The following is a 14,071-nucleotide window of genomic DNA, read 5'->3' on the forward strand; positions in this document are numbered from 1 at the left end:
TTTTTTCATGAGCTCTAGTGAAGAACTACATATAAAAGACAATACTTACAAATAGCCTATTGCTGCTACAGTATAATTCTTCAAAATTTCTCATCATAAATTCATTTTTTGGTCAAAAAATTACCACTCAGACACTAACTCACCCCTTACCCTTTTCCCCCAGTTATTGAATATTAATCTAGCTTCCCTCCCCATGCATGTTACATAGATGGACAAATGCTTTCATAATGATTTTTAAATAAGTACCTTCCAGTTTGCTTTGTTTCCTACTAATGCAACTTAGTCTATTTACCAATTCTTTTTAAATTCTGTAATGAATGTATGTGTATCTGGATGAGTTTCTCTGAAACACACATACAGAAACAGAACTGCTGGGTCATGACGTGTATACTTAGGTACTGCCAAAATGCCCCCTAAGGCAGTGTACCAATTTATCCATGACGGAACCCATTTCTCATGTACTTGCTACTACAGCATCTGCAAATTAGAAAATGCTTTTAACAAGATGCAGTAGAGTTCGTGTTTGAAGCCTAAATGGGGTAGATTATTTAACCTTTTCTAGGATACCTCATCTACAGCTGTGTAAAGTACAGATCCTAATATAGGTAAATAATACCTACTAAATATGCATTATTTTTAGCTTGTTTTAGAAGCAGATACCTATCGATTTCAGAAGAATCTGCAAACGGCAAACAAAAGGCAAAAGAAAAGTAAATGAACACAGCAGTATTAGGTGGTTTTTAATATTGTTTATTAGCACAGTAACAAATGCAGACTTAAGTAGTCCACAACATATAACCAATCCACTGAGCAACTCCTATTCCACGCCTTACAGTTAACAGCTTAAGGTATTTCACTACAGGTTTTCACAAGTCCTGATTCAGACCTTTTTTTGAAGAAAGTAGATTGGCATATAAAATAAAACGCATTACTCATCTCCTATATGGTGTTTTATAGCCACGTGTCCATTTTATATATATGAGATGACAATCTCTAAAAACTCTGTTAAATATCAGTGTTCCCTTCCAAGAAGGGAAAACAAATTCCAATTTTGTTTTAAACAAAAAGTATGTAGTCTTAGAGGGACTTTACATAAATGGCCATTTGTGTAACCTGTACAAAATTAAGCTGTTTTAAATTTACAGACTACAAGCAACTGAGCCCAAATGTCTAAATGTACATTCTTTTCTGTACTACATTTCAGCTAATATTGCAGAACTAATGACAATTTTAAAAGTTGCTATTACCAATTCTGTCTACTGTAGCAAGATACCTTAAGTTACAACAAAATCTTAGGAAATAAGACTGAATAATATCTGTTATAGAAATACCCTACTCTTTACCAACTCCCACCCTCCCTGACCCCTTCAAAATCATAAGCAGCTCTCTTCTGTGACAGACAAATAATGTAAGAATTGTGAAACCCCAATTTATGTAGCGTATCTCTTGGTCCACTGTCTGGCCATTCTGTCATGTTCTGCTCTGTTGGTCATATACTGAGTGGCAATACTTCCCACCAAGGGGTCGGCTGGAAGAAAAGAATGTAGATTACTTTGGAGAAAGGAAAAGAACATTTTAAACTTTAGCAAATAGTGACAGCTTGGGTAGATATGTACAACAAAGTATGTGTGATCAAACCCATCTTCGAAACACCACTCCACCATGCTGGATATTTTTCCATCAAAATTTCAAAACACATAACGTGGGGGGAAGAGGGAATGCTCAGGCTTTAGTGTAGTGGTCTGTCTTTATCTTAGTTCATTCCATTCTTCTCCCAACAAACAACACTCGATTGGAGTTTCTTTACTTTTATGTGTTAGGCTGAGTTCAGTAGAGACTGGAACGGTCAAGGCTCCAGACTACAATGAACATCCAACTGTGTTCATGTGACCCTTAGCTCAATGTCACCAGTTACGGCATTGTGAATACTGTGAAGTCTTCGGGGCTGTTGCAGTGCAACACTATTTACCTTTACGCTGGTTAAAGAGCCAGGTTGCCAGGCAAAACCTGGACCTCCAATTAAGTATAGTATTTCTCTGAATCTTAGGATCTTTAATAAATTTATATTTGGTTTACCTAGAAAATAAAATAAATATATGTGTGTGTATATATATATACACATAAGTGTATTATATATATTTTTTTGAGACAGGGTCTCGCTTTGCCACCCAGGCTGGAATGCAGTGCAGTGGCATGCTCATGGCTCACTGCAGCCTTGACCTTCTGGGTTCAAACAATCCTGCCACCTCAGCCACCCTAGTAGCTGTGACTACAGAAAAATATTTTTTAAATGAAATGAAGTCCCAAAAACGTCACAATTCAATAGTCACTAAGTATTTAACAACTACCATTTTCAAAATTGAGTGCCATCTCAGTGACCAGCTATGGGGCACATGCTCACTGAACCCCACAGGCACAGGTGAGGCTTGCCAGGCAGATGACTCGACATTTAGAAGTGTATGATTTGTTTTATAAGAACTATATGGGAAATAAAGCAACAGGAAAGAAAAAAAAGAATAATTGAAACTGTAAAAGCCCAAGGCAAACTTATGTCAGTCTTCAGTTTAAAGTACCTTGTTGCTAGAATATACTGATTAATGAAGTTGTGTGTCTCAACTAGTAGACTGAACTTCTCTTAAAACTTTCTTTCGAAAAGCAGATTAGTTTTTATATTCACAAAGTTGTGCAGAAAAATTAGTTTTGTCCTTTGAAAGCTTTTGGAAACAAGTATTTTTCAGGTGAGGAAGAATAAAACAAGGTAAAGAATTATCAACCTTACCAGGATTACAGTCTGTAAGAAGTGAGCAGATAGAAAGGAGGACTTTAGAAATGGTTAGTGCTGGACTCCAATTATCTTTCAATATGTCCAAGCAAATAACACCTTGACTGTTAATATTACAATGATAGATTCTTGTCCGAAATGTAACCTAAAAAAAAGTGACAAACAATTATTTAAACAGCAAACAAACTTTTTGCTATTCAACTGAATGACTGTAATTGGAAAAAAAAACAACAACAAAAAAAAAACAACTCCCAGATAGGTAGTTTTTAAGAAGGTGAATAAAAGCAGTTTTAATTAAAGCTGTCAAGAAGATAGACTTAATAAATTTGATTAGAAAGTGTTCATTGATACCATCTCAGGGACTGTGTCAATTTCATTTAAAATGTTATGTCCACTGATGGTAAGTTCAGTACTTCCTAATTTCATCTTTAGCAATTTTAAATCTTTTAAATATTAACATTTCCAAGTTTGAATAGCTAATTGTTTGCTGACCTCTTGTGTTAGCTGGTAGTACTACACTGCCTCAAAGTAAGCTTTAAAATACTGAGAATCATAAATATCTCTTAAAAACTGAAGTGAAACATAATGGGTACATAAAGATAATTAAACAACATACTCAGCAAACAATGACTACACCCAAAAGCCTGAACAAAATTTGAAGAGAAGTCTATTTCTGCTTTTTTCTGACCATTATATCAGGTCCCATAGACATCCTGTCTACCTGCATCACAGAATTTACTATTATATAATCGAGTGTCCATGGATGCAGAGCCAGTAATGGGCAAGGACCACAGCAGAACACAAGTCACATGAACAGGTGTTATTTGGGTCTCTTAATTTTTATTTGTGAAATATACCAAAACACAAAGTAAAAACTACCTGTAATTTTACCAATTTTTTTAAAAAGTGACTTTCAATTACTTCTTGTTGCTGCAATTGTACTTTTATCTGGCAGTCTACGTAATCCCCAAGACGGGGTTTTCTTTCTGACTGAATGAGAATCACAGATTGAATACAAGAGATGGGTGACTTGGGCAATCCTCACCTATCCTAGATAGAAAACTGACGCCTGGAGGTAAGGAATTGAACAAGACCAAAACATGACAGGGAGCAGAATAGAATCCAAAGCTTTGGTAAGAGATTCTGATTCTCTAGTTGTTTGACCCCCTGACCTGCCCTGCCTTTTTTGGGGGTCTCGCTTTGTTGCCCAGACTGGACTCAAACTCTTGGGCTCAAACAATCCTCCGAAGTAGCTGGACTACAGGTGCACACCACTGCACCTGGCTTGACACCATTTTTAACTGTTCAAAAACCTTTCTCTATGGGCTGGAAAATAGGGGATTAATTCTAGGTTGCTGACAATATGACTATAAATAGCACAATTTTAAGCACCATCAAACAAAGCACTTACTCCTAGAATGGTCTCTGCCAGATAAGGCAAAATCAACCTAAAGAAGTGTTTTGTATATGTTAAAATACTCAGATCTATTAAGGACATAAGATAAATCTAGTTTCGGTGATTAAAAATTAAATTTAGAAAAACCTCAACAGTTGCTGTCTTGTGGGAATTAGTAAATTTGAGCATACAGGGAGATTTCTTACCTTTGGAGGCTTGAAGGGATATTCTGGTGTAAAAGTGATATCGAGAAAGAATACACCACCCTCATACACGGATCCTGGAGGCCCTAGAATGGTTGATCTCCATTCATAGATGTTATCGCCTTTGGGACCAGCACTGTGAATAATACATCAACAAATAAGCAGATGGTGGCACTATCCCAATTTTTACAGTGTATTAAAGATGAAAAGATTACCTCTCTCCTCTCTTTTGTTTACTGTGTGGATTCTCTTTACAAAATAAGTACAGAAACGGATGCAGAACTGCAACAAACCCATAGCCATTGGTCAAGTAAACTGGATGATAAAAGAACGTTAAAACCATTCTAAGCCTATCTAGCTATGAATAAGCAGGAAACTGTCCTCATTTCTCAAAACTCTCCTTGACACGTAGGAAAGTGTAAACAGTACTTAAAATGAGAAATGCATCTCAGCACCTAGAAACTAAATTAGTGACAAATGAGAACAGCTTTTGCTCACAGCTACATCACTTATGACCATTTTAAGCACAGAAGTTTCATTTTCTGACCCACTAACTGGCTCTTCCTTGCACTAACTGGCTCTTCCTTGCTCTTCTATCTCCATAATCTCACCTTAAAAAGTATCTAATAGATGGCCATATTTTTACATTATAAACCATGTTAGGTGGGAGAAGGAGAATGTTAAGTATCCAGTTACAGGTTATTCAATTTTCATTTCAATATGTATTCTATAATTGGATTCTCTAAATACTAATACTTGAGACATTCCTCCAACCCTGTTAGCTGTTATCATAAATCACTGTTTCATACACTTGGGTACATAATTTGGCCACAATACCATTCTAAAGCATTGTGTTGGCTTCTAGAGTGCCACCGCACCCAGCAAAACTACTCTTTTAAATAAATGTATGATGTGAATTGGATTTATTCACTCACTCACTGAATGCCCATGTACTAGGCAGAGGATTAAATGTCAGGGGTTTTGATACTGAACAAGACAAACTCCTTCAAGATGCCCTCTGCTAACTGGTTACAAAGTCTGATGCCTTCATTTAAGAGACAGAAGAGATGAAGAGGGAGGGAATAAAAAGCCTACCCATGGGCCTATACTTTGCCCAAACCCATCACAGGTTTTTCTTTTGGTCTGAAATTTGGTGTGAGAGATGCAACAGGTTACGGGAATGAGCTTATTACAAAGGAAAAGCAGAGAATACAAGTTGGGGGAGAAAACATGACATGGCAAAAAAGGAGGGAGAAAGTATGGGCAGCCGAGTAGCAGGTTATGGGAAGAACAGGGCCCAAACTGGCCAAGAGGCAGAAAGAGCTTGGACACTTGTCTACCTCACAGGAATGTTTTCAGAATTAAGTGAAAGAAGGAAACTGTAGAGCAACACACCCATGGGTATCTCTCATTAAACGGCAGTGATCACCATTATTATTATTTAATATCTCTTTGTGATGGATATTACCAAAAACTATTAAAAACTTGTTTTATTTTTTATTTTTGAAACAGGGTCTTGATCTGCTACCCAGGCTGGAATGCAGTGAGTGGCATGATCTGGGGTCACTGTAGCCTTGACTTCTAGGCGCAAGTGATCCTCTCACTTTAGCCACGTGAGACTACAGGCATGCACCACCATACCTGGCTCATGTTTTCTATTTAATTTATATAGATGGGGGTCTCATTATGTTGCCCAGGCTGGTCTTGAACTCCTGGGCTCAAGCAATCCTCCTACCTCAGCCTCGCAGACTGCTGGGATTATAAGTGTAAGCCACCAAAATGTTTGTTTTAGATACAGAGTTTTGTGTTTGTTTGTTTTTTAAGGCAGAGTTTTGCTCTTGTTGCCCAGGCTGGAGTGCAATGGCATGATCTCGGCTTACTGCAACCTCCGCCTCCTGGGTTCAAGCGATTCTCCTGCCTCAGCCTCCTGAGTAACTGGGATTACAGGCATGCGCCATTATGCCTGGCTAATTTTGTATTTTTAGTAGAGATGGGGTTTCACCATGTTGGTCAGGCTGGTCTTGAACTCCTGACCTCAGGTGATCCGCCCGCCTCGGCCTCCCAAAGTGCTGGGATTATAGGCGTGAGCCATCGCACCCCGCCAGAGATTTTAAAACATTGTCTACACCATGAAGTCATACTTTGTGTTTAAAAAAAGATGACTTCATACTTTTACACGATATCTGATGGCAATTTTCACAAGGTGGAATGTAGGGAGAGCTCTTAATCAGCCCTCTCCCTCTGGAAACAGGCAGTAGCTTCTCCAGTGAAATGACATTACCATTATTGCTTCATTTCCTGAGGTTAGAACCGGTTCTTGGTCATCATAAGTTTGCCTACCTGCCTACATGTTTGCATCCCCTCGAAACTTTCATGTTGAAATCCTAACCCTCAGTGTGACGGTATCAGGAGGTGGAGCCTTTGAAGGTATTGGGTTAGGGGGTAGAAATCCTCATGAAAAGGATTAGTGTTCTTAAAGAGAACCTCAAAAGCTCTCTAACTTTTCTCTACCATGAGGATACAGCAAGAAGACAGTTGTCTGGAAACCAAGAAATGCATCCTCACCAGACCTGAAGCTGCCAGCACCTTGATCTCATATTTCTAGCCTCCAGAACTGTGAGAAATAAACTTCTGTTGTTTATAAGCCATCCAATTTATGGCACTTTGTTATAGCAAACTGAAGAAACTCTAGAGACACTGGCTGATACAGCTATGACACCTGGAGTGCAGTTAATGAAAAGTGGACTATATATGAAAATAACACTAATATAGGGGTTGCAGATAAAGAGGAATGCTCTTTTATCTAGTTTATGGTAAACACTTAAAGGCAAAAGGCTACTCTAAAATCTTTTTACAGATGAGGAACCAAGGCCAAGAGTTCATTCAGAGAAGCCAGGCTCTCTAAAATCCAGTACTGACAATATTCCAAGCTGCCTCCTAAAAAACACTAGAGCTCAGGAGTCGCACTGTTCATGTTCAACTTGGTAGTGCTACTAAGAAACCGACCTAGAAAAAAACAAAAGTGAGGGCAGTCTAGGCCCTAGAGGTGACATGTTGGCATGGGCCCAATTCTGCTGGTCCTTTAGTATACAAAAAAGACGAAGGTTTACCAGTATGTCACTACATGCAAATTTATGGATTGTACAGAAAATTGGTGGTTCCCAAATTTCACTGTGTATCAAAATAATCGATGGAACTTTAAAGATTAAAGATTTCTAGACCCCACCCCAGGCCCAATGATTTAGAATATCTAAAGGGGGACCCAAAAATCTATATATTTAAGTGCCCCACCCACAACCATGACCTTTAAGCAGGTAGTTTGCATTTGGGAACCACTGTTACAGGTTACTAGTGAGACAACCAGTTAGGAGCATAAGCTTGAACATTTTACAGTTTGTCACCTGTGATAGCTTATCGCCTGTGATATAACCAGAAATCCAATTAAGACTGCTCTCGGTAATCTGCTTGCAGTTTAGGTGTTAATTTTTTTGAAAGTTCAGAAAAAAGTAGAGAAAACAGAAAAGTTAAGGAATCAAGTACAAACAATTACATAATGACAAAAAACGTATTATACTTGTATTAAACTTCAAAACTGGAGAATAAAGGTGGATAATATGAAAATAATTAAATGCTAAGTGAAATAATATCAAACGTAGTTGACCCTGAAGAAAATTCAATAGTGAGCGATCCCTAACCTGTGGGCCCTCAGGAATTACTGTGAATGGTCTGAGAATCCACTGGAACAGACCAAGCATTGTTACCTGAATATCAAACTTTTTTTTTTTTTTGAGATGGAGTTTTGCTCTGTCACCCAGGTTGGAGTGCAGTGGCGTGATCTCAGCTCACTGCAACCTCCCCCTCGTGGGTTCAAGCGATTCTCCTGCCTCAGCCTCCAGAGCAGCTGGGACTACAGGCGCACGCCACCATGCCCAGCTAATTTTTGTATTTTTAGTAGAGCTGGCGTTTCACCATATTGGCTAGACGGGTCTCAAACTCCTGACCTTGTGATCCAACCGCCTCAGCCTGCCAAAATGCTGGGATTACAGGTGTGAGCCACCATGCTCGGCCCTGAATATCAAGCTTTAAATAGTCACTTAAAGCTGCCATTGGATGAATTCAGGTAGCTTTTTATCATGTGTACTTTCTTAATCAGAGAATAAAACAGAAAAATTCTGATACAGGGGCCTACAATTTTATTTTTTCCTAAGTTCTCATTGGAAAAGTTAGGATCTGCTGGTCTACAAAGTGGGCAGGCAGTCCCATCCCCAGAGGTGGAGGACAATGTTAATTAACTCTCAGAAGGCCAGTGTCAGAAGAACAGGGAATAAGAGCAGCTTTACTTGAGGCTGTTCAAGCATCCCACCTATTTCTCGATAAAATGACTGACCAGGTTTGCCCTCAGGTCACCTAAGTACACCCTTTAATAATCTCCTGTCTCCTCCAGAAGATACTTTTGGTTCCACAACAAGAAATACAACTTTAATTTTAAATACTGGTTGAAGTGTACCATAGAATGGTATGTAATTTAAATTATTAATCCAAATGATTAGAGTATGGAAAATCCCAAATTGGGAAAAGGGGGGTTGAAATTAAGATACTAAAGAAAGATGGTGAGAGATCACAACATGCTGGCAGCCCTCGCTCACTCTTGGTGCCTCCTCAGCCTTCGTGCCCACTCTGGCTGCGCGTGAGGAGCCCTTCGGCCCCCTGCTTCCCTGTGGGAGCCCCTCTCTGTGCTGGCTGAGGCTGGAGCCGGCTCCCTCTGCAGGGAGATGTGGAGGGAGAGGCGCGGGTGGAACCGGGGCTGTGTGCGGTGCTCACGGGCCAGCGAGAGTTCTGCGTGGGCGCGGGCTTGGCGGCCCCGCACTCCGAGTGGCCGGCCGGTGCCACTGGCCCCAGGCAGTGAGGGGCTTACCACCCCAGCCAGCAGCTGCAGAGGGTGTGCCTGGTCCCCCAGCAGTGCCAGCCTGCCAGCACCAGGCTCAAATTCTCGCTGGGCCTCAGCTGCCTCCCCGTGGGGCAGGGCTCCGGACCTGCAGCCCGCCAGGCCCGAGCCTCCCCTCTGCCCCCACAGTGGGCTCCCGCAGTGGGCTTCCGCGTGGCCCGAGCCTCCCCGATGGGGACCATTCCCTGCTCCGAGGCTCCCAGTCCCATCGACTGCCCAAGGGTTGAGGAGTGTGGGCGCACAGTGTGGGACTGGTGGGCAGCTCTGCCCGCAGCCCCAGCGCAGGATCCACTAGGCGAAGCCAACTGGGCTCCTGAGTCGAGTGGGGACTTGGAGAACTTTTACCTCTAGCTGGAGGATTGTAAATGCACCAATCAGCATTCTGTGTCTAGCTAAAGATTTGTAAACGCACCAATCAGTGCTCTGTGTCTAGCTAATCTAGTGGGGACTCAGAGAACCTTTATGCCTAGCTAAAGGATTGTAAAGACACCAATCAGCACCTTCTGTCTAGCTCAAGGTTTGTAAATGCACCAATCAGTGCTCTGTGTCCAGCTAATCTAGTGGAGACTTGGGAGAACTTTTGTGACTAGCTCAGGGATTGTAAACACACCAATCAACACCCTGTCAAAACAGATCAATCAACTCTGTAAAACAGACCAATCAGCTCTCTGTAAAATGAACCAATCAGTAAGATGTGGGTGGGGCCAGTTAAGGGAATAAAAGCAGGCTGCCCTAGCCAGCAGTGGCAACCCGCTGAGGTCCCCTGCCAGACTGTGGAAGCTTTGTTCTTTCACTCCTTGCAATAAATCTTGCTGCTGCTCACTCTTTGGGTCCGCACTGCCTTTATGAGCTGTAACATTGACCGTGAAGGTCTGCAGCTTCACTCCTAAGGCCAGTGAGACCACGAACCCACCACAAGGAATGAACAACTCCAGACGTGCTGCCTTAAAAGCTGTAACACCGCGAAGGTCTGCAGCTTCACTCCTGAAGCCAGCGAGACCACGAACCCACCAGAAGGAACTCTGAACACGTCCGAACATCAGAAGGAACAAACTCCGGACACACCATCTTTAAGAACTGTTAACACTCACCATGAGGGTCTGCGGCTTCATTCTTGAAGTCAGTGAGACCAAGAACCCACCAATTCCAGACACAATGGGAGCAAAAAAGTACATTTCATAATTTTGCATTAAGTCTACCCTGTCTTCACCTGAGCACTTATTTTAATTGGGATTCTCTAAACTGGGTTATCTCAGTTTTGTGTAATATGATTTTTTAAAACCAGCCAACCAAAGTATCATTGAGGTTACAGAAATAAGTATAAGACTGTGCCTCTTTTAAAAAGCCCACTTATCCCTGTTTGAAGACATTGAAATTTAACTGTGATTAGAACCTTTGCATGAGAGGATGTAACTGAGAAAGTGAAGAGACCATGCCTATACCTTTCACATTTTCCTACACAGAGGTTTAAGGTTTATTTGTAACTAAAAGCACTTTTCAAAATATAAGCAGAATACATACAAAGCAAAAAGAAAAAAAGATAACAGTTTTTTCTTCTAATCAAAATAAATATCACTCTGATACAGATTTTAAGAAAAATGAGTCATTTCTACTTTAACACAATATTTTCTTCTTTCTATAAAGGATTCTGACTTCATACAGGTATGTAAACAATAGGAGCAGGGATGGCCATGAGCCACGACACTTCTGTCATACAGGAAGCTGTGGCTGTTGGCTGATAGGAAACTCTCCATTGAATAAACGCAATTAACAGGACTCACTTCTGACAGCTTTTCCTACAATCCTGGAGACATTTTCTCTCTAATGACCACTGGACAGTGTGGCTACATATCTTATGCCTCAGTATTATACTGATAAGTATACAAAGTAAAAAACTATCAACTGGTAGTAACCTTTGCTTTACACATATACAGTCTTAAATAGCATCTGCACAGTATAAACTGTACTACAAATCATTTGAGGTATTAACAAACCAACTGTCAAAAGACTGTCATTAGCACAGTCTTACTAGAATCTGTTGTGTTCCCTGGACGGACTTAAAATCTTCCAGGGTAACTCCACAAAGTAACATTCATGTTTTCTTTTTGTTTTAAAATCATGTTTTTGTGAGTCTTCCCCCATTCCCATTCTCATTACAAACTCATTACAGACTACTCTGCTGTTCTTCCATTTCAATGGTCAGAAACCAAATCTGCATTTCAATTTTCAAATGACATTACTGATTTCTTTTAAAGAACATCCTGAAGCAAAGTGAAATTTAGGATATTTTTTGAGTCACAGTCTCGCTGTGTCACCCAGGGTGGAGCACAGTGTGTGATCTCGGCTCACAGTAGTCTTGACTTCCTGGGCTCAAGTGATTCTCCCACCTCAGCCTCCCTAGTAGCTGGGACTAAAGGCAAATGCCACCATGCCCAGCTAATTTTTTAAAAATTTTATTCATTATTATTTTTAAGACAGAGCTTCACTCGTGTCGCCCAGGCTGGGGTGCAGTGGTGCCATCTTGGCTCACTGCAACCTCTGCCTCCCAGGTTCAAGCAATTCTCCTGCCTCAACCTCCTGAGTAGCTGGGATTACAGGCATCCGCCACCACACCCAGCTAATTTTTGTATTTTTAGTAGAGATGGGGTTTCACCATGTTGGCCAGGCTGGTCTCGAAATCCTGACCTCAGGTGATCCTCCCTCCTCGGCCTCCCAAAGTGCTGGGATTACAGGCGTGAGCCACCATGCTCAGTCTAATTTTTACATTTTTCATAGAGACACACTCTCACCAGGTTGCATAGGCTGGTCTCAAATTCTTGGGCTCAAGTGATCCTCCCACCTGGGCCTCCCAAAGTGCTGAGATTCACAGGCGTGAGCCACTGTGCCTGGCCAGAATCAATTTTTTAAAAGTATCTTTCTATCAAATGAATTTTTACATTTTTTATTGGGAGAGAGGACCCTTGCCTATAAACACATAAACCATAATTCAGATATTATTCTAGGCATAATTTTAGAAGGCTTAGTTATCTGCTGTCATACCCTAGAAAAAAAGTGAGAGGATGAGAGGTTGGGAAGATAGGAAGATAAGCATGCTAGAAACAGACTTGCAGACTGCTGGGCGAGCACTGTTAGAGCAGCCAGGCACACAGCACCCACCTGGTGCCCTGTCGTCCGCCGTGGCCCAGGCCTCCCTGGTGCCCACGGACAGGTATCAGAGCACCTCCCCAGATGCTAGGACAGACGCTGAGTGAAGAGAAGGGAAGGATGGTTAGTCTTATAGCTGGATCACCTAAGAAGAGAAGTTCTAAAGCAAGAAGAACGCATTTCAATTTGGGACATGTATTTGCAGTGGGAAATTGGGAAATGGACTATCACACCAGACTTCTATCCTGTCCAGTCGGCCTTCATTTCAGTCTTTCCACACTGTTTTTCCGGGTTTGTACTGTGCTAGAAAGACAACTGTCTTATACAGGCTGCAGCTCATGAATTTGTAAATACTGTACCTACCAAAAGATTTAACACTGAGAAAATTAAGGTAACCTTGGGAAATTCTAAAACAGTCCCTTTCCACTTCTGGGATGTAGGTGTTTAGGACAAAGCAAGGCCACTGTGGAAGTCATATGCCAGATGCACAGATGGCATTGTATTTGTTGTGGACTCTGTGGATGTGGAAGGATGGAAGAAACTAAAACTTAACTTCATAAAATAACTAGGATATAGAAAACCAAGCAGTCCCTCTACTTATAGTTGCTAACAACAAGACTTCAGGAACTCATTCTCTCAGGAATTGATACATTGTTGGCAAGGGGTGAACTGAGCTCATCAAGTCCTTGCCATTTGCAGCTTACCTGTGCAATCATAGGAGATGGACTAAAGCAGCAGTCCACAACCTTTTCTGCACCAGGGGCTGCTTTTGTGGAAGACAATTTTTCCACAGATGGGGGATGGCGGGGGGCGTGGGATGGTTTGGGACGATTCAAGTGCATTGCATTTATTGTGCACTCTATTTCTATTAGTATTACATTGTGATATAGAATGAAATAATTATACAACTCACCATAATGTAGAATCAGTGGGGAGCCCCTGAGCTTGTTTTCCTGCAACTAGACAGTCCCATGTGGGGGTGATGGGTGACAGTAGCAGATCATCAGGCATTAGATTCTCATAAGGAGCACGCAACCTAGATCCCTCACATGAGCAGTTCACAATATGGTTTGCGCGTTCCTATGAGAACCTAATGCCATTGCTGATCTGATGTGACAGGAGGCGGAGCTCAGGCAGTAATGCAAGCCATGGGCAGTGGCTGTAAATACAGATGGAGCTTGGCTCAGCTGGCTGGCCTGCCCACCCACTGCTCAGTTATGCGCGTGGTTCCTAATGGGCCAGGGACCAATGCGGGGTCTGTGGCCCAGGCATTGGGGAACCCTGGACTAAAGGAAGGACTTGAGACAACTACATGATAATAATTAAAAGAAGAAAAAGTTGTGGCAACAGAAAAAGAAATGATGACTATCGCTACCTTTTAATCTGTGGGGAGTAGGTTTTCTCTGGTCTGATTTTGACAAATGCAGTGTGTCTACAGCCTGGTTTGCCTGTCTGCCCTCCTGGGTGCTACTGAAGCTTTGTTTTGTTGAATAATCAGATGCCCAACTCTGTTCCCTTGTGGAAGATGAGTAAATGCAGTGCTTCTTAAAGTGGTCTCTTCTCCCTACCCCACAAATCTTTTGGTACTACCATTTGGGGAA

At 41.5% G+C, this 14,071-nt stretch overlaps 1 protein-coding gene and 1 pseudogene across 4 annotated transcripts in view; one reads left to right on the plus strand and one right to left on the minus strand.

Moving 5' to 3' along the window:
* Window positions 1-729: 729 nt before the first annotated feature.
* Window positions 730-14,071, minus strand: part of LOC129486248 (ubiquitin-conjugating enzyme E2 E1) — an 83,150-nt gene continuing 69,808 nt past the window's right edge. For 3 of the 4 annotated variants that reach the window (XM_055285865.2, XM_055285875.2, XM_055285887.2), the window contains 3 exons: window positions 4,385-4,517; window positions 2,780-2,927; window positions 730-1,528 (listed from right to left, as the gene is read on the minus strand). In XM_055285865.2, the coding sequence (XP_055141840.1) occupies window positions 1,431-1,528; window positions 2,780-2,927; window positions 4,385-4,517 (379 nt within the window). In that variant the 3' untranslated portion in view covers window positions 730-1,430. Of the gene's footprint in view, window positions 2,928-4,384; window positions 4,518-14,071 lie in introns of all 4 variants that reach the window. The other variant, XM_063637223.1, reaches the window with a different exon arrangement.
* Window positions 6,730-13,832, plus strand: LOC129491323 (ADP-ribosylation factor-like protein 4A; annotated as a pseudogene).

This window comes from Symphalangus syndactylus, chromosome 1 (assembly GCF_028878055.3).
Source record: "Symphalangus syndactylus isolate Jambi chromosome 1, NHGRI_mSymSyn1-v2.1_pri, whole genome shotgun sequence".
In the NCBI taxonomy this organism is placed as follows: Eukaryota; Metazoa; Chordata; class Mammalia; order Primates; family Hylobatidae; genus Symphalangus; species Symphalangus syndactylus.